This window comes from Eubalaena glacialis, chromosome 2 (assembly GCF_028564815.1).
Source record: "Eubalaena glacialis isolate mEubGla1 chromosome 2, mEubGla1.1.hap2.+ XY, whole genome shotgun sequence".
NCBI classification, from domain to species: Eukaryota; Metazoa; Chordata; class Mammalia; order Artiodactyla; family Balaenidae; genus Eubalaena; species Eubalaena glacialis.
This window is the reverse complement of record NC_083717.1, coordinates 83,532,779-83,550,885: the sequence shown is the minus strand read 5'-3', so window position 1 is coordinate 83,550,885 and position 18,107 is coordinate 83,532,779. Positions and strand designations below refer to the sequence as shown.

Sequence of the window (18,107 nt, the reverse complement as noted above, 5' to 3'; positions counted from 1 at the left end):
AGCAAGTCTGTTTCAGGGGAAGATAAGAAGTTGGGGTATAGTTGTAGAATCCTGGAATAGAACTGCAAATGGAATCTTATCAACTCTTAAGATACCATCAGTTGTAAAATGCACCAGTATTTTACATACCACCGAGAAGAAAAATGCTGCCAATTAAAATGTGACCCTTCTTGGGAATTCCCTGGCCGTCCAGTGGTTAGGACTTGGCACTTTCACTGCCAGGGCCCAGGTTCAATCCCTGGTCGGGGAACTAAGATCCTGCAAGCCACACGGTGTGGCCAAAAAGAAAAAAAAAAAAAGTGACCCTTCTTAGAAATATAATTTTTTTACTTTATTGAAGAGCTGTTTTAGACTTACACATAGACTTTTTGAACTGACATTCAACAAATTGCACATATTTAAACCGATGCAATTTGATGAATTTTGACATATGCATGCACCTGTGAAGCCATCACCACAATCAAACCCCCAAAATTTCCTCATGCCCCTTCGTAAGCCTCTTCCCCTCCCTACCTCTCTCCCATCCCCAAGCAACTACTGTTTTGCTTGCTGTCATATAGAGCGGTTTACATTTTCTAGAATTTTAGACAAATGGAATCATGCCATATACATTCTTTTTGATCTGGCTTCTTTCATTCAGTATAATTGTTTTGAGGTTCATCCAAGTTACCGTGTGTATCAATAGTTCATTACTTTTTATTTCTGAGTAGATTCCATTATGTGGATATACCACAATTTGTTTATCCACTCACCTACTAATGATCATTCAGGTTATTTACGGTTTGGGCTATTACAAATAAAGCTGCTATGAATACACATACATTTTAAAAAATAATATATCACCTCTGTGCATACAGAAAAAGGGAAAATGGAAATGAATGGGTTAATATTCTTTTTTTAAAAAAACTAATTAATTAATTAATTAATTTTTGGCTACGTTGGGTCTTCGTTGCTGTGCACGGGCTTTCTCTACTTGTGGCCAGCAGGGGCTACTCTTCGTTGCGGTGCATGGGCTTCTCGTCGCGGTGGCTTCTCTTGTTGCGGAGCACGGGCTCTAGGCGCGCGGGATTCAGTAGTTGTGGCGCACGGGTTTAGTTGCTCCACAGCATGTGGGATCTTCCCGGACCAGGGCTCCAACCCGTGTTCCCTGCATTGGCAGGCGTATTCTTAACCACTGTACCACCAGGGAAGCCCCTGGTTAATATTCTTAAAGCTTCTTCATGTTCAGACTCCAACTTTTTGAATCACTCATATTCATCAGTGTCTGGTCTTTTCCACACAGTATCTCCTCTGTGCCATCAAGAGTGGTAATTTAAAAAAAAAAAAAATCTGTAAAAGAACTAAAAGCCTTTGATGTTGGCTCTTAAACCTATTCTGTAAATTATGTTAGGTTTTAAAAGAGTATTCCACTACTTTAAAAAGTCCCTGAGATATTTTCCAAACTCCTGACACCCCTTTTGCTATTTTTGAAGCTGGTGCTTTTGTTATTTATGCATACATAGGCAATGACAAGTATGACATCTTGACCGCTGCTGGGTCGGCAATAATTGTAGGACCATCAGTTGCAGGACACACAATTTCTGAGTGTTAAGTGTGGGAAACTGTGCATCTTAGAATCTATTGGATAGGGTAATTCAGTCAGTTCATTTGATGGCTAAGAGCCTGGCAGATATGCACCTTAACTATCTAGGGCCAGTATCCTGTTCTTTCTCATCCTGAGTCCCCTCAGGGTGCACTGTTGGGGATGGCTGTAAGTGACTGAGGGCATCCTTTGCTGATATGGCAGGCGGCATTCTTAGACTCACACAATAAATTAGTGGTAGTTGGGACCAGAACAAAGTGTATATGACCCAGTTGGTTTCTTTGACTTTAGTGGGAGAGGATTTTTTTGTCTGTTTTGGTTTGGCTTTATCTTTTTACTGGAATATTACAATTAAAGCTTAAAAGAAGGTGGACTGATGGAAGGGAAAGAGAGTTACATTGTATATGGAAAAGACACCAAAATAAAAAAACACAAACTGGAACGTGGTGAGCAGTTGAAGTAAGGACAGAGGAACAACATTCCAATAGCCCTTAAGTGGACCCGCCTACAACCAATCTCTTTCCATGACAACCTGTTTTTCATTCTTACCATTTGAATTACCTTATTGAAAACAGGTCTTCTCAGATCAATTCCTCTACTTTAAACATTTGTGGTGACTCCCCATCTCCAACAGAATAAAACCCAGGTTCTTTGGCAAGATGTATAGGAAAGGCCCTTCACAGTTGTCCCTTCCTCATCTTTAGTTGTTTCCTCTCCTCTTCCCCCTCCTCCCCTCTAGCCACACCAACCATTCACCAAGCATCATGTAGTTTCTTATCTTTGTGCCTTTGTTTACGCTATTCCATTTTCCTGGAAGGAGCCTTCCCTGCCCACATCCACCTTAGGACCTCTTCCTTCAAGGCTCAAACACAACTTCTTTCAGTGTCAACTCAAAACCCCCATCCCCATCCAAGGATTATTTCCTCATGTGTTTTAAACCTACTGTGTACATGACTTCTGTTATAACACTTGTCAACTGGAAAAAAAAAAAGCACAACCTAAAAGTTGAGAATTATGTTTTCTTCAGTGGACTTTCTGAGGACTCAAGCCCAGGAGGCAGTTTCTCAGAAAGCTGTGTACGACAGGAGCCAGGATGTATAGGGGTTTTTGCTACAAAACCCAGGGAGTCCGAACATCAAAAGATTACTATTAGTTAAAACCAAACATCTCAAGTTAATGAATTCAGCACTTTTCTGTGTAGGGTGATAAATGGAATATTTATAAATGGAATATTTCCTGCCATATCAATAAACAAAGGATGTCACAGTCACCAATAATTGCAGCCCTCCAACGTGAGCTGGTGAGCCCTGAGGAAACCATAGAGTCTGTCATACAGAGTGAAGTAAGTCAGAAAGAGAAAAACATATACGGTATGCTAACACATATATATGGAATCTAAGAAAAAAAAAAAAAGGTCATGAAGAACCTAGGGGAAAGACGGGAATAAAGACACAGACCTACTAGAGAATGGACTTGAGGATATGGGGAGGGGGAAGGGTAAGCTGTGACAAAGTGAGAGAGTGGCATGGACATATATACACTACCAAACGTAAAATAGATAGCTAGTGGGAAGCAGCCGCATAGCATAGGGAGATCAGCTCGGTGCTTTGTGACCACCTAGAGGGGCGGGATAGGGAGGGTGGGAGGGAGGGAGATGCAAGAGGGAAGAGATATGGGAACATATGTATATGTATAACTGATTCACTTTGTTATAAAGCAGAAACTAACACACCATTGTAAAGCAATTATACTCCAATAAAGATGTTAAAAAAAAAAAAAAACAGCATACAAAAAAAAACGAATACGTGCCATCTAGCAGCCAGCAGACTGCAGCCAGTCCCTGCGGTGAGCCCTGAGGAAACTCAGGATGTGAAAACACAGGCCCCAGATAGATAAGATACATATCAAAGGAATGATTTCAGTGAGCCCAGACTCTTTCATCTTCCCATACATAGAAAAGCACTAAATTCCTTAACTTGAGATGTCTGGTTTTCTTTATTTAACAATAATCTTTTGACGTTCCCAATTACCTGCTCTTCGTTGCAAAACTCCTACATATCCTAGCTCCTCCCCCCGCCTCCTTGGAGCAGTTTCTCGGAGTTATCTGAAACGCTGTCTCCCGGGCTGCAGTCCTCATTTTGCCCCAAATAAAATTTAACTCACAACTCTCACGTTGTGCATGTATTTTTTTTTAAGTCGACTAGGGGAAGATGCAAAAGTCTGGGCTCACTGAAGTCATTCCTCTGATATACACCTTAACTATCTAGGGCCAGTATTCTGTTCTTTGCCATCCTGAGTGCCCTGAGGGTGCACCATTGGGGGTGGCTGTAGTGTTTGAGGGTTGCATCCTTTGCTGATATGGCAGGCGGCATTCTTAGTCCACACACTTATCCAATGGTATTATCCCTATATATGTATGTCTCACTGAGTTGTGTTCTCCTTGGGGAAAGGGTCATATCTTGTTTTATCTGTGTATTCCTGTTTTTTAGAACCATACCTGGCAAATAGTAGGTTGACAGCAAGTATTCATTGCCTTGAAAGATCTGCTTGATATTAATACGGCCAAAGGAGAAACACAATCAGTTAAGTACATTGCTATTTCCTGAGTGCAGTATTATCTTTTGAGGGAAGAGCTGTAAAATCCTCTGCCAGAAAGAAGGGATTGAGGAAAAATTTTGTTTTGAGTGGAAGTTTAGGAGGGAGGTGATATAAAAAGAGGAGGTTGAAAAAAAGAATGGACTAGGGGTGTAAAGAATTAAGGAGGATGGCTTAAGAAACAAAAAGGAAATGGGACTAGAAAGAGAATGGGAGATGAAGAAAGAAGAAAAGAGGGGAGAAAAGTGGAGAGAGTACGAGGATTTTAGACCCTTACTTAGCTTAATTGCAGGGGAGTTTCTGGACGATGCTTTCTCACATGGACGTCCAAACTCTCTTTCCTGAATGAACCCCATTTTGTATTCTTCACATCACTCTCCCTCTGAAAAGACACAAGTTTGCTCCTTACACTGCCTTACAATTAGTGCATTGTTCTTCATTGTTCTCTGTGGAAAGCAGGAGGCAGAGTCCTCTGGTGGGAAAGGCACTCACTACACAGGGACTCAAGGGCCTGGCACATCCCAGCTCCAGCCCCTCCAGCAAGGCGCTCAGCCCCTTCGACCTGAGAATCTTCATCTGTAAAATGGGATATCGATATCTGTCCAGGCTTCCTTTCCAGGTCATTGTAAAGATCTAAATAAGTGAGATAACATATATGAAAATACTTTATAAGCAGTCAAGCTGCTCTGCAAATGAAGGTGATATTACTTACTTTGTTGAGTCATTCATCAGGGGAGAGACCCCATTGGCACATAGCATAGCCCTGTCTCCTGCTAATAAGTCCTGTTTACCCAAAGAAGATAACAGTGTTTCTTTCTTCTCAGCAGTATTCTGAAGTCTCAGGAAGCTGGTGCAGTTAAATGTTCATGGCCCATGAGAAAGGCGTGTAGGAAACCATGGCACTACCCTTTCAAAAAGACCTGGAGAAATACAAGAACATTGATGAAGATGAGCTTCTTGGCAAACTCTCAGAAGACGAACTGAAACAGTTGGAAAATGTTCTTGATGACCTAGATCCCGAGGTTAGTGACCTGGAACTGAAGCAGGTGGTTAGTGATAGGATGGGATAAATGGTGTGGCGTGGTCCTTAAACAATAGTGTAGGAATTCCCGATCTCTAAATGCAAATTATGTGTTCTTCCCTGATTGGCTGTGGGTCGTTACTTTTATAAACCCATGGAGAACCTCAGTAGCCACACCTATGATACAGCAATTGTATTTCTCAAAAACCAGTGTAATGTAAATGGGGGAAAATATTTTCCATTGGCTGAAAAAGGACTAGACTGACTTAGGGAAAAAGAAAGGGAGGAGGGAGAGGAAACAAATATGACTGAGTTTCTTCTATGATTCATACACTCTGCTGGGCCCAGCAGCGCTTGAGATAAATTGTATTATCCCCATTTCATAAATGAGGAGACACACCAGGAGAAGTAATTTACATAACATCCTATACTGGTAAATGTCAGAGATGGTATTTAAACCAGATCTTTAACCACAAAAGCAGATCTTTTTTATATCTTGTTTCTTTAACATTTATAAACAACTTGAAATCTTTGATGATCCCACAACAATGGATAGATTAGAGTAAATGTAACCAGGGAGTTCCCTGACGGTCCAGTGGTTAAGACGCCATGCTCCCAGTGCAGGGGGTGCGGGTTCGATCCCTGGTCGGGGAACTAAGATCCCACATACCACATGGTATGGCCAAAAAGAAATTTTTTTTAAGCGTTAAAAAATAAAAAAATAAAATAAAAATAAATAAATAAATGTAACCATAATATCAGGTAAATATAAATGGAGCTTCTCATATTTTTATGAGCTCTTGAAAAAGTAATTAGCTTGTTATAGTGATTGTTTACCAAGCACTTTCTTCAGCCCTGCTAATATTATCTCAAACATAGAATAGGAGGCATCTGAAATAGTGATTTTACTATAAATAAAAATGTCACTAAAATATTTATATGATATTCCATTATGCCAGATAATTTGGATATTGTTTTTACTTTAAAAAAATACTAGTATCCTTTTTTTAATTTTTTAAACTTAAGAAAGATATCTCTATATTTAATCAAGCAGGTATCAACATCTACCATAATACTCACTTTACCAGCTTGGATGTTTCCCAGGGGAGGTTAGAAATAACAGAGTGTGGTCGCGTTGGCTCATCCACACGCCTGCCTGGGAGCACTTTGGGTGCAGACCTGGCCAAACCTAAGAGGGATCTACGAAGAAAAAGGTCATGAAGGGCGGCTGGCCTTTTGCTACCACGTTCTTAGAAGGCAGCTGCAGGAGACAGGCCGCTCCAGCCATGTGTGTTCTGCCTGAGCTCACCGGGAGCCCCCGTCTCAGCACAGAATGTTAGAGCAGGTGGGGCCTCAAAGATATGCCAGAGCCCTAGCCCACAGCTCACACCCACATCCCACATCTCCCCCCCCCACATCCCACATCTCCCCATACACAGCAGGGGTAGGGGAGGTAACAGGTATCAGTCAGGCACACACCCTGCTTCCTGCTCACACCTCTGTCTTGTCAGAGCGCACTGCTGCCAGCTGGATTTCGACAGAAAGACCAGACACAGAAAGCAGCCACCGGCCCGTTTGACCGCGAGCACCTCCTCATGTACCTGGAGAAGGAGGCTTTAGAACAGAAAGACAGGGAAGACTTTGTGCCCTTCACTGGAGAAAAGAAAGGTAAGACCACAGGCAGCATCTGGGAAAGTAGGTACTCCTAAGGTATTGTCATGGAAGGTCAAGTAACAGAACTGGCCTGAAAGGGGGAAATAAGACCGCGAACTGGATTCAGGATTAAAAAGAACCGTGGCTGGTGGATTCATGTCTGTGTACACTTGTCCAGACCCACAGACTGTATACCACCAAGAGTGAGCCCTAATGTAAACTGTAGATTTGGGGTGATAATGATGTCAATGTGGGTTCATCAGTTGTAACAAATGTACACTGTGCTGCAGGCTGTCATTAGAGAGGAGGGTGTGAGTGTAGGGAAGGGGGAGGGGGGACACAGGAACTCTCTGTACTTTCCTCTGCTAACATAAAGCTGCTCCAAAAAATAAAGTTTATTAATTAAAAAAAAAAAAAAAAAAGAACCATGGCAGAATATGAAGGCTGCAGGTATAGAGAACAAACTAGTGGTTACCAGAGGGGAGAGGGAGGAGAGGAAGGGTGAGACAGAGGTATGGGATTAAAAAACACAAACTACTATGTATAAAATAAGTAAGCAACAAGATCTATTGTACAGCACAGGGAAATATAAACATTCTTTTTAATAACTTTAAATGGAATTAATCTATAAAAATATTGAATCACTATGTTGTACACCTGAAACTAATATAATATTGTAAATCAACTATACTTAAGTAAAATTAAAAAAAAACACAGACTTTTGTGCAGAGAAATTAAAGATCTGAATAGCAACAACAACAAAAAAGCTACCAGTTCAAAAGAAAGAAAATTGTCATTAGAAAGGTATGAAACAGAAACACATGCCGGTAACCATAATTTATAAAAGTAATCTGCTTGAGTAAGGGGGAAAGAAAAAGGAATATGTAGGCTAATTAACTGAATACTTAGAGTGTAATGGTACTTACAATAGTTTTGTAAAAATAATCTTAAGCCCCAAGAAGCAGTTTTGGAAGTGTAAAGTAGCGTCGGGCTTAAAAGAGGGTCTCACGGCATTGGCGTGTTCCTCGTAGCCCGGGGCTTTCCTAGCTGCAGGAGTCTACTCCAGGTCGAGGCGTTGCCTCTATTCCGTTGCTACCATTAGAGGCCAGTGCAGTCAATCATCCGTTCATCCAGCGTGTACCAACCACCTCCTGGGTGCAGAGCCCTGTGCCATGTCCTGGGACCACAGGGAATGAGACCCTGCCCTGCCCTCAAGGAGCATGTGGTCCAGCGAGAAACACTCTGATAGATCCGGAAAGGCCTGAGGAGTAAGGGGATGTTTCTCCACACAGGGGGTGAGCTCTGAACTAAGACAAGGAAAATCCTCCTCCCTAGCTCCTGACCCTGAGCTCCTCTTTGGAGGAAAAGTAGATACCAATCACCTGTCCAGGTTCCTCAGCTATAAGCAGTGACTTGGGCCCAAAGATCCGACTGGAATCACTGATAACTTCATAGTAACTACGGTCTTTTTAAAACACAAATCAGATCATGTCAGTTCCCTGCTTAAAATCCCAAATCATTGCCGTGGTCCTCAGAGTCCTGGCAGAGCTCACCTTGCCCACCTCTCTGACTGCATCTCTCCTACCCTCACTAAGCCTGGGCCCCACTGTCCTCACTTCGTTCCCCAAACTTGTCAAGTTCTTCTCCCATCTCAGGGTCTTCTTCCCTCTGACCCACATCCCTGTTCTTCAGCTCCTAAAAGCTCCGGCTTAAATGTCAGGGCCTCCAGCTTTCCCTGACCTCTCTGTCTAAAACAGACCCCATTTATTGCTTTCTTAGCACTGTGACAGAGTTCATCCTTTTGTTTACTTACTTTAGGATTTGTGTGTTTTCCATAGGAGACTGAGATTAACAGTGGGGCTGTGTCTCTCTTGCATCATGGCACAGAAACTGACACAGGGGAGGCACTAGATAAACGTGGATTGGAATAAATGCCATCTCTGAGCTTTTGTGCCGTGGCCACGGGGAGCAGGAGCACCGGCCGCTTGCCTGCTGCCTTCTCTATGCAGCCTCCTGGCTCCTCTGAATCATGCACATCCAATGGCTTGTGCACCACTCATAATGTCATTTTATTAAGAAGGTAAAGTTGGGCACTGACAAACTGGGCAGATAACCGAGGATTGCTGTAGAAATATGGAGCTGTTTCTATGGCAGCATGGCTATTGTTAGACTAATTTAATTGTGAAGGAAAAAATAAATTATAATGTCAAATCTTCAATAAAATCCCAGTTAACATCCAGTATTAGGGTAGTGAAAGAATAATAAGAGGGAAGCTGCTGTCTTCTGTTCTCAGAGCAGTGGTCTGAGGAACAGCTATGGTAATTAATTAATTACCTGGATTAATTAATCTGGATTAGGTATTACCTCCTGATCCAGATTAATCTACAGATGGTTCTTAGGGCGTTAGGAGTACAGGAGCAGTCAGAGTAATAAGTGGGGGTACAGAAGGGGTGCACAGCTGCACCAGGGAGCTTAGGAGAAGGCTGAGAAGCAACACGATTGAGCTAAATGAGCAGAGAGCAAGTTTTCCAGAAAGAGCGGAAAGATCAGAGTGAGGCGTGTGCAGCGCCCCTGGAAGAACAGCGGTGATGCAGGAGCAGTGGCAGGCTGTGGTGAGGGCTTCGGGAGAGGGACTGGCCAGCCTCAGTTCTGAATGCCAGGTGCCCTGGGCCTTCAGGTTGCTGGGCTACATTATTCATTTAGAGCTTGTCGTTCGGTTGGACCCCAGGAATGGATATGCAGTAGCAATTATCCTGAATACTGATAGCTGGGCCACCTGCGCACCTAGTGTTCAGAGTAATCCTAAATGGTACCAGGAGTTAGGAACTCAGAAACCCTGTTTTGACTCTGGATCCAAGATCTTGGCACCAGAAAGAAAATGCTTCGGGCTGCAGACACTACGCAAAAGTCTGGGAGGAGCCTCACTGTCTGAGATGTTATTGATTGATGGATTGATTTGATTTTTTTTTCCTTTTCTATTCTCTGGCTATTTTCCTGTTTTGTTTCCCAGTCTATTTCCCTTCTTTCTGGGAAATGTGGCAGCTTATGTGATGGTCAGTGAGAGAGACCTTGTGGTCAGGATACCCCAGACTGACCACAGCAGTGGTGCCTCTTTGGGGTGCCCAGTTCTGCCTGGCCCCTGTTTATGTATCCAACGATTTGAAGGTCTGGTAAACCAGCAGGAAGTATGTAGCCCTGTAACCAGGGGAGTCTCCTGGAGAGTTTTCATGAGGGAGTACTTGACTTGGGTTATGACCCTTTCCTTTCCCATGAGAGTGGGGATGGCCAGGCTAGCCCAGGAGACCTGGCAAGAGCTTGGGTTCTGATTGTCTGAAGCTGGAGCGAGCTGTCTGTTCTAAGGTGACAAAGAGGAAAAGCAATAGAGGGGTGAGTCTTTAGGGACCTCCAACGATCAAAATGGAAGAGGCCAATTTCAAAGATCATGCCAAGAGGTAAGAGCAGCTGCAACAAAGAGGGAAACCAAGAGTCAAAGCTGGGAGGAATTGGAAAAGAGTGTGAGTAGGTCTGGGGTCTCCTATGGTGGCTCTGTAGTGGCCTGGGTTTACCTTGAGGAGCCACTGCACAGCCAGTGGCCTGGCTGGAAGTTAGGAGAAGGTCATGTGCCATCCTCCCAGAACTGTGCTCATCAGTCCAGAGGTTTGGGCTGGGGGGGGGGCGGTGGTGGTGGTGCTATAGATTTCAGCATATTCAGAAGTGAGTAGGGGGCAAAATAAATGGAATCAGCCTGACAGGATGAAGTGGGAGGTGGTGGCAGAGAGTGCATATTTGGGTAGCACAGTGTGTTGCTGCTAAGAACTCCACGTCTCTAAATATGACAACCCTGATGTTTCCTTTTAAGTCAGGCTGACTTTGATGTGCTCTAGAAAGGTGACTGTGTCCCCAGGTCACTACACTAGTCAGGTACCCTAGATATAGCATGCTGGTTGCCTACAATCTGAGTTGGTAGGAGGAAAACTCTAGGAGGGGGGGATCACCAGTTTGTCTCTCAGGAACCCCTGGGGCTGTTTGGACGCATCTGCCCCCCATATGCAGAATCCAAGGCAAGAATACAAATAGAAGTCCATGTGCCATTTTTATAAATATTTAAAAGCTAACAAACTGTTAAAGTATGTGCTGTCCTCCTACTTAGGCCAATATTCTTGGACTTCCAAGAGTTCCACATAGGGATATGGGTCCATCCTGCACTGCCAAGGCCTCAAGCACCATGGCTGACACCCCAGCCTACATATCCAAGCTTCATCCATACTCACTCACAGACAGCATCCTGTTGGCCTGTGGGTACACACCCCAGCAGTGTGACCTGCCTTCAGGAGGATGGACATGGGGAAGGGACTCATGCAGGCCCTGGAAGCAGGTTCAGGGCTCTTTGGCAGGGAATTGCAGGGCCCCAGGTGCCTGGGGTATAGTCTAGCAGGTGGCCTGTATTCTGGATGGGAATGTCCCTTCGTACCCGTGACTCCTCCCTCGGTGGGATGCAGGCAGTGAGGAGGGGTGTGCATCCAGAAGAGACCAGAGTTGGGTCCCTCTAGAGCAGAGGGCTCATGGCAGGGCCCCTCTTGCCCAGGTCTAAGGGCAATGCTGCCCGTGATAGGGAGGTAGAAGCCACTGTTTCCCTCTCTGCCGCCTGAGATCTCTGTGTTGCAGAATGCAGGATTCCTCCTCTGACCTTCCTTCCTCTAATAGTGGATTATTGATATTGGCCTCATCCCAGAAATTAAGGAATCCCAGTTAGATGTGCAATGGTCTAATGTTTCAGCTCTTAATGGCCAGAGCTGCACATTCTCTGGTTAGTTCACTTACCCTACAACAAGGCAGCAGCACACAATGGTTTTTGTTTTTCTTCTGATTTAAAGGGAGAGTCTTTATCCCCAAAGAAAAGCCCATAGAAACTCGTAAAGAAGAAAAAGTGACCCTTGACCCGGAACTGGAAGAAGCTTTGGCCAGCGCCTCCGACACTGAACTCTACGATCTTGCAGGTTAGTCCTCAGCTCTGGGAAACTTTCCTGTCTGGCTCTGTGACCTCCAGATGGGCACTGACCCCCCTGGCAGCAGCCTTTGAGCTCCTGTGTAACTATTGATTGTTACTGTGATACCAGGTTGACTTCAGCCATTAGGCAGCTATAAGGCTGGATGCAGGTGACTTAAACCTCTCTGAGCAAACATTTTGCTGTATCTCAGCTGTAAAATGTAAAATCATATTTCAGCTGTAAAGTACTCCAAATAGTACCTGTCCTACAAAATCCGAGAGTTACTGTGAGAAATCAAAGAGAATAAATATGAAGGAGTATTCAGAACTTAATAAAATCACAGCCCTTATGCTTTCTAAAGAGCTTCACGTTTGGCATTTTATCATCACAGAATTTCCGTTTCCATCACAAAATTTCTTGTTCTTCCCGACAGTCACTGTTCAATTTTGATTCTGTTAGCCTAAGCATGGAACAGGACCATTTTACTGTTACATTTCCCCAGTAAAGTAAATCCATATTCAGCCCAATCTGCTGATTTTTTCTAGTTTTCTTAACAATAGCAACAATATAATAATTATGTGGATTGGTTATACGTGCAGATAGAAAAAAAACCCCAAATAGTACAAAAGAATATGTAATGAAAAGTCTCTCACCCTCGTTCCTAAGTCCCCTCCCATTTCTTACATTTCCTTCGAAAAAGATTCCATGCATGTACCAGCATATTTGTGTACTAATTGGATGAAAATTTGGATTATTAGGGTCATTAGGTCCTCACAGGATAGAGGTGCTTTGAGAAACAGTCCACAGCTTTGGCAAGAATTCTCACATTGTTATTCCATTGGAATATTGGAATATGTAAGTAATAATAATCTCCTTCCTCCCAGGAGAACCAGCTATGCCTTATTCTAATAGCATGCCAACCATCTCAGCTACATTTTCATTCCTTCTGTGATGATATCAGTGGTCAATATTAAGCTCACATATTTGAACCCCTCTCAGAAGTCACTGCAGGAGTTGAGGCACCTGCATCTAACACATAGGAAGTCATTTAACGTTTCTAATAGGTAAAGTGTAATTATTATCCCTATTTTACAGATGGGGAAACTGAGGCTCAGAGGCATTTAAAAACTTCTCAAGTCATACAGATAGTATATGACAGAGCTTGGATTTAAGCTCTGGCTGACTGCTCCTGACTGCCACTCTAAACCCCTAGACTCGCTGGTTCTGAACATTTGCCCTTTCTCAGCTGTACGGGCTGCCCCCCTCCTTCTAAGGTATAGATTACAGTGCATGAGGAGCTCAGGTGCGCCTCTGCCACCTGTTGGCAGACTATTCTGGGATCCTTGCCCAGGCGGCCACCTGTAATTTCTCACCTGGAATTTCCTTAGCAAAGGGAAAGCTGGGCAGTTGCAGTTAGAGCATGCTCAGTGTTGTCACCCCAGTGCTGTCCCCTGCATACTGTACTGCCCCCTGGTGTAAGTTCCATGTAGTACAAGAGACTCAAAAATCTCAGCCTGCTTATCTGACTTTGTATTGTTGACATCTCTTATTTCCCACCCTGGGATGTTCTAGATGGGAAAAGAACCACTCTTTTTGGTACTGAGAGATGGGAGAGATGGGGAGGCTTACATTGAAAAAGGCCCATGATCTTTCTGCTCTTTGTCTCTGGAAAAACTACATGCCATAGTCTGTATTATGTTAGATCTTAAACTATCCTTAGACTCAGTCCTACGTTCACATTTTACCGATGAGAAAACATAACGGATGAATCTACTTAATTAACTAGGACGTCTATGCAGATTTTCAGTATGGAGCTATGACGAGACCATTGTCCCTCAGATCCTACATGATTCTACACGTATAGATGTAGAAAGACATGTGAAGATTGCTAGTGGTCTTGGGAGGAGGGTTTCTTTTTTTTTTTTAAATAAGCTTATTTCATACTATACATGTGTCATGCACTTTGCAAGGCAAGAGGGTCTAGAGACTTATCTTTATGATATGAAGAATTGTTCTTCGAGGGGCAAATTAACAATGTGGACATCTTAACACGCTTTCTCAAACTTAAGGTTTATTCACTGATTATCTTTGCTTTCAGCTGTTCTTGGAGTACACAATTTGCTCAACAATCCCAAGTTTGATGAAGAAACAGCCAGCACGAAAGGCGGCAAAGGGCCTGTGAGAAGTAAGCTGACATGAGATCTGTGGTTTTATGAAACTTGGGAGCCTCCGGGTGTTGCTGGTAGGAAAGAGGCCTGTTGACTGGGCCCCCTGGGGAGTCCAGAATTCTTTTAGGCTTTGAAGGTGGATTTTACCAGTTTACCAAGGATCACTGGGCTCTGAGCAGTCAAACCAGGATAGACTAGCCAATACTGGGAGCTCTGTCTGGCAGCGTAACTAGTACCGATCAGTGTGTTTTGCCCAGAACACACTGTCTTGATAGGTCTGTTCAGTCAAAAGAGAAAATTACTGATAAAAAGGGTTGCTTAGTCAGCACAGAATGCAGAGTTTTATGTTCTTAACGATGTTTTAATTAACTATAGTATCAGATAAGTTTCCTACTCTATTCGAGTGCCTTTTTGTCTCAGTAACGGGTGTTTGTCATTAGAATTTGAATACCCGCTTCCCCCGGAGAGCATGAAAGACACACTGGCATGGACTTGCTGGCACAGAATGTACCAGACCGTTATCTTCTATGTCACCATTTTCTGGAGAAACGTACAATTCATTAGTCTCTCTCACTCATTCGTCAGTCATTTACTAAATACCTGCTGTTTCAGGAATGTTCTAGGCTTGGGTACAAAGGTAAAAAAGATGGTCCCTGCCCAAAGGAACTTATCTATCCTGGGAGGGATGGATCAGTAATGAGGTAATTTCAGTACAGTGTGATCCAGGTGCTATGAAAACTCACAGAAGATCACAGCTTTTCTTAGATTAATTATATTTTATTCTCTTTGATGGTGATTTGGGCAGTGCTTTCTAGTCTCAGCAGTATATTTATCAGTCGCTGTTTATACTGGGTAATTTACCCAGACAATGAGCAATATTCCTTTTATTTACCTTCTGTTTTCTTATGCATACAGATGAAAAGTGTTCATCCTTTTAATTTCAGTATCAAAGGGTAACATTCTGACAACATGTTATTAAAAGTCTGGTGCATAACCTTCTGGGCTTTTATACATACACATACACACATATATCATTAACTTTTTAAAAGACTTAATTTTTTTAGAGCAGTTTTGTGTTCATGGCAAAATTGAGAGAACGGCACAGAGATTTCCCATATACCCCCTGACCCTCCACATGCACAGCCTCCCCCATTATCAACATCCTGCACAGAGTGGTACAGTTGTTACAATTGATGAACTTACATTGACGCATCGTTATCACCGAGTCCATAGTTTACATTAGGGCTCACTCTTGGACTTGTACATTCTCTGGGTTTGGACAAATGTACAATGACACATTTCCACCATTACAGTATCAGGCAGAGTAGTTTCACTGCCCTAAAATTCCTCTGTGCTCTGCCTATTTACTTCTCCTTCCCCGCTAACCTCTGGCAACCCCTGATCTTTTAACTGTCTCCATCATTTTGCCTTTTCCAGAATGTCATATAGTTGGAATCATACTATGTATGTAGCCTATTGAGACTGGCTTCTTTTACTTAATAATCTGCATTTAAGGTTGCTCTGTGTCTTTTCATGGCTTCATAGATCATTTATTTTTTTTATTGAGATATAGTTGATGTACCATATTACATGTTACAGGTGTACAACATAGTGATTCGCAATTTTTAAAGGTTATACTCCATTTATAGTTATTATAAAATATTGGCTCTAGTCCCTGTGTTGTAGAATATATCCCTATATTTATTTATTTGTACTTCTTAATCCCCTACCCCTGTCTTGCCCCTCCCCCCTTCCCTCTCCCCACTGGTAACCACTAGTTTGTTCTCTGTATCTGTGAGTCTGTCCTTTTTGTTACACTGACTAATTTGTTTTATTTTCTAGATTCCACATATAAGTGACATCATACAGGATTTGTCTTTCTCTGTCTGACTTATTTCACTTAACATAATACCCTCCAAGTTCATGCATGTTGTTGTAAATGGTAAAATTTCATTCTTTATTATGACTGAGTAGTATTCCATATATATTATCCATTCATCTGTTGATGTACACTTAGGTTGCTTCCATATCTTGGCAATTGTAAATAATGCTGCTATGAACATTGGGGTGCATGTATCTTTTCAAGTTAATTGTTTCTGTTTTTTTCAGACATATACCCAGTAGTGGAATTGCTGAGTCATATGGTAGAGATAGATCATTTCTTTTTAATGCTGAATAGTATTCTGTTATCTGGATATACCACAGTTTATTTATCAATTCACCTACTTAAGGACATCTTGGTTGCTTCCAAATTTTGGAAATTATGAATAAAGCTGCTATAAATATCTGTGTTCAGGTTTTAGACATAAATTTTCTGCTCCTTTGGGTAAATATCAAGGAGCCTGATTGCTGGATCTTACGGCAAGATGTTTGGTTTTGTAAGAAACCACAAAACTGTCTTCCAAAATGGCTGTACCATTTTGGATTCCCAGTAGCAAAGAATGAGAGTTCCTGTTGCTCCACAACCTCACCAGCATTTGGTTTTGCCAGTGTTCCAGATTTTGGGCATTCTAATAGATGTGTAGTGGAATCTCATTATTTTAATTTGCATTTCCCTGACAAATATGATGTGGAACATCTTTTCATATGCACGTTTGTCATTTGTATATCTTCTTTGGTGAGATATCTGTTAAGTTCTTTGGCCCATTTTAAAAATCAGGTTGTTTTCTTATTGTTGAGTTTCAAGAGTTCTTTGTATATATTGGATAAGTCCTTTATCAGATGTGTCTTTTTTTCTGATTTTTTTTTAATGAATGAAAGATTTTTAAAAATTCTATAGTGCTTTACAAATTTCAAAAGTTTCATACACACGATTTCAAATAATCCCATAATAACCCTTTTTTTCCCTCTACCCCTATATTGCCCCTCCCCTCTTCCCTCTCCCTACTGGTAACAACTAGTCTGTTCGCTATATCTGTGAGTCTATCAGATATGTCTTTTGCAAACATTTTCTCCCAGTCTGTGGTTCATCTCCTCATTCTCTTGAGAGTATTTTTCGCAGAGTGGAAATTTTTCACTTTAATGCAATCCAGGTTATCAATTCTTCCTTTCATGGAGTATGCCTTTGGGGCTGTGTCTAAAAATTCATCTCCAAACCCAAGGTCATCTAGATTTTATCCTATGTTATCTATCTATTTCATAGTTTTTCATTTTATATTTAGGTCTGTGATCCATTTTGAGCTAATTTTTGTGAAGGGTGTAAGGTCTGTGCCTAGATTCACTTTTTTTTTTTCATGTGGATGTCCAGTTGTTCCAGCACCATTTGTTGAAAGACTATTTTTTTCTCCACTGTATTACCTTTGCTCCTTTGTCAAAGATCAGTTGACTATATTTACGTGGGTCTATTTATGGATTCTCTATTCTGTTCCATTGATCTATTTGTATATTTTCACCAATACCACACTGTCTTGCTTTCTATAGCTTTAAGTCTTGAAGTTGGATAGTGTCAGTTCTCTAATTTTGTTCTTCTCTTTCAATATTGTGTTGGCTACTCTGAGTATTTTGCCTCTCTATATAAACTTTAGAATCAGTTTTTTGATATCTACAAAATAACTTTCTGGGATTTTGATTGGGATTGCATTGAATCTATAGGTCAATTTGGGAAGAACTGACATCTTGACAATATTGAATCTTTCTATCCATGGAATATCTCTCCATTTAGTTCTTCTTTGATTTCTTTCAGTACAGGTTTGTAGTTTTCTTCATGCAGATTATATATATATATATATATATATATATATATATATATATATATATATAAATATATATATAGTTAGATTTATACCTAAGTATTTCATTTTTCATTAACATTTTTTTCACGTTGTGATTCTCTTCTCTTATCAGTACCTGTAGGTTTACCTCATTCTTTTAATGAATATATAGCATCGTATTATGTGATTATGCTATAACTTGTTTAACATTTTGCATTGATGGACATTTTGTTTATCATGTTTTGCTGTCACAAGTAACGTGTCAGTGAACATCCATAAATATATATCTTCATATATTCATGCTACTTTTTCTGTAGATTAGACTTTTAGATATAGAATTGCTGGGTCATAAAGTATCCACATTTTATATTTTAATAGATAATGCCGGGC

At 41.7% G+C, this 18,107-nt stretch overlaps 1 protein-coding gene across 2 annotated transcripts in view; it reads left to right on the top strand.

Annotated features, from left to right (window-relative positions):
- The window catches only part of TMOD2 (tropomodulin 2), a 45,551-nt gene that overhangs the window by 9,916 nt on the left and 17,528 nt on the right, over positions 1–18,107 (top strand). The window contains exons 2-5 of one of the 2 annotated variants that reach the window (XM_061182115.1): positions 5,005–5,199; positions 6,710–6,866; positions 11,726–11,848; positions 13,938–14,024. In XM_061182115.1, the coding sequence (XP_061038098.1) occupies positions 5,074–5,199; positions 6,710–6,866; positions 11,726–11,848; positions 13,938–14,024 (493 nt within the window). In that variant the 5' untranslated portion in view covers positions 5,005–5,073. Of the gene's footprint in view, positions 1–5,001; positions 5,200–6,709; positions 6,867–11,725; positions 11,849–13,937; positions 14,025–18,107 lie in introns of both variants that reach the window. The other variant, XM_061182116.1, reaches the window with a different exon arrangement.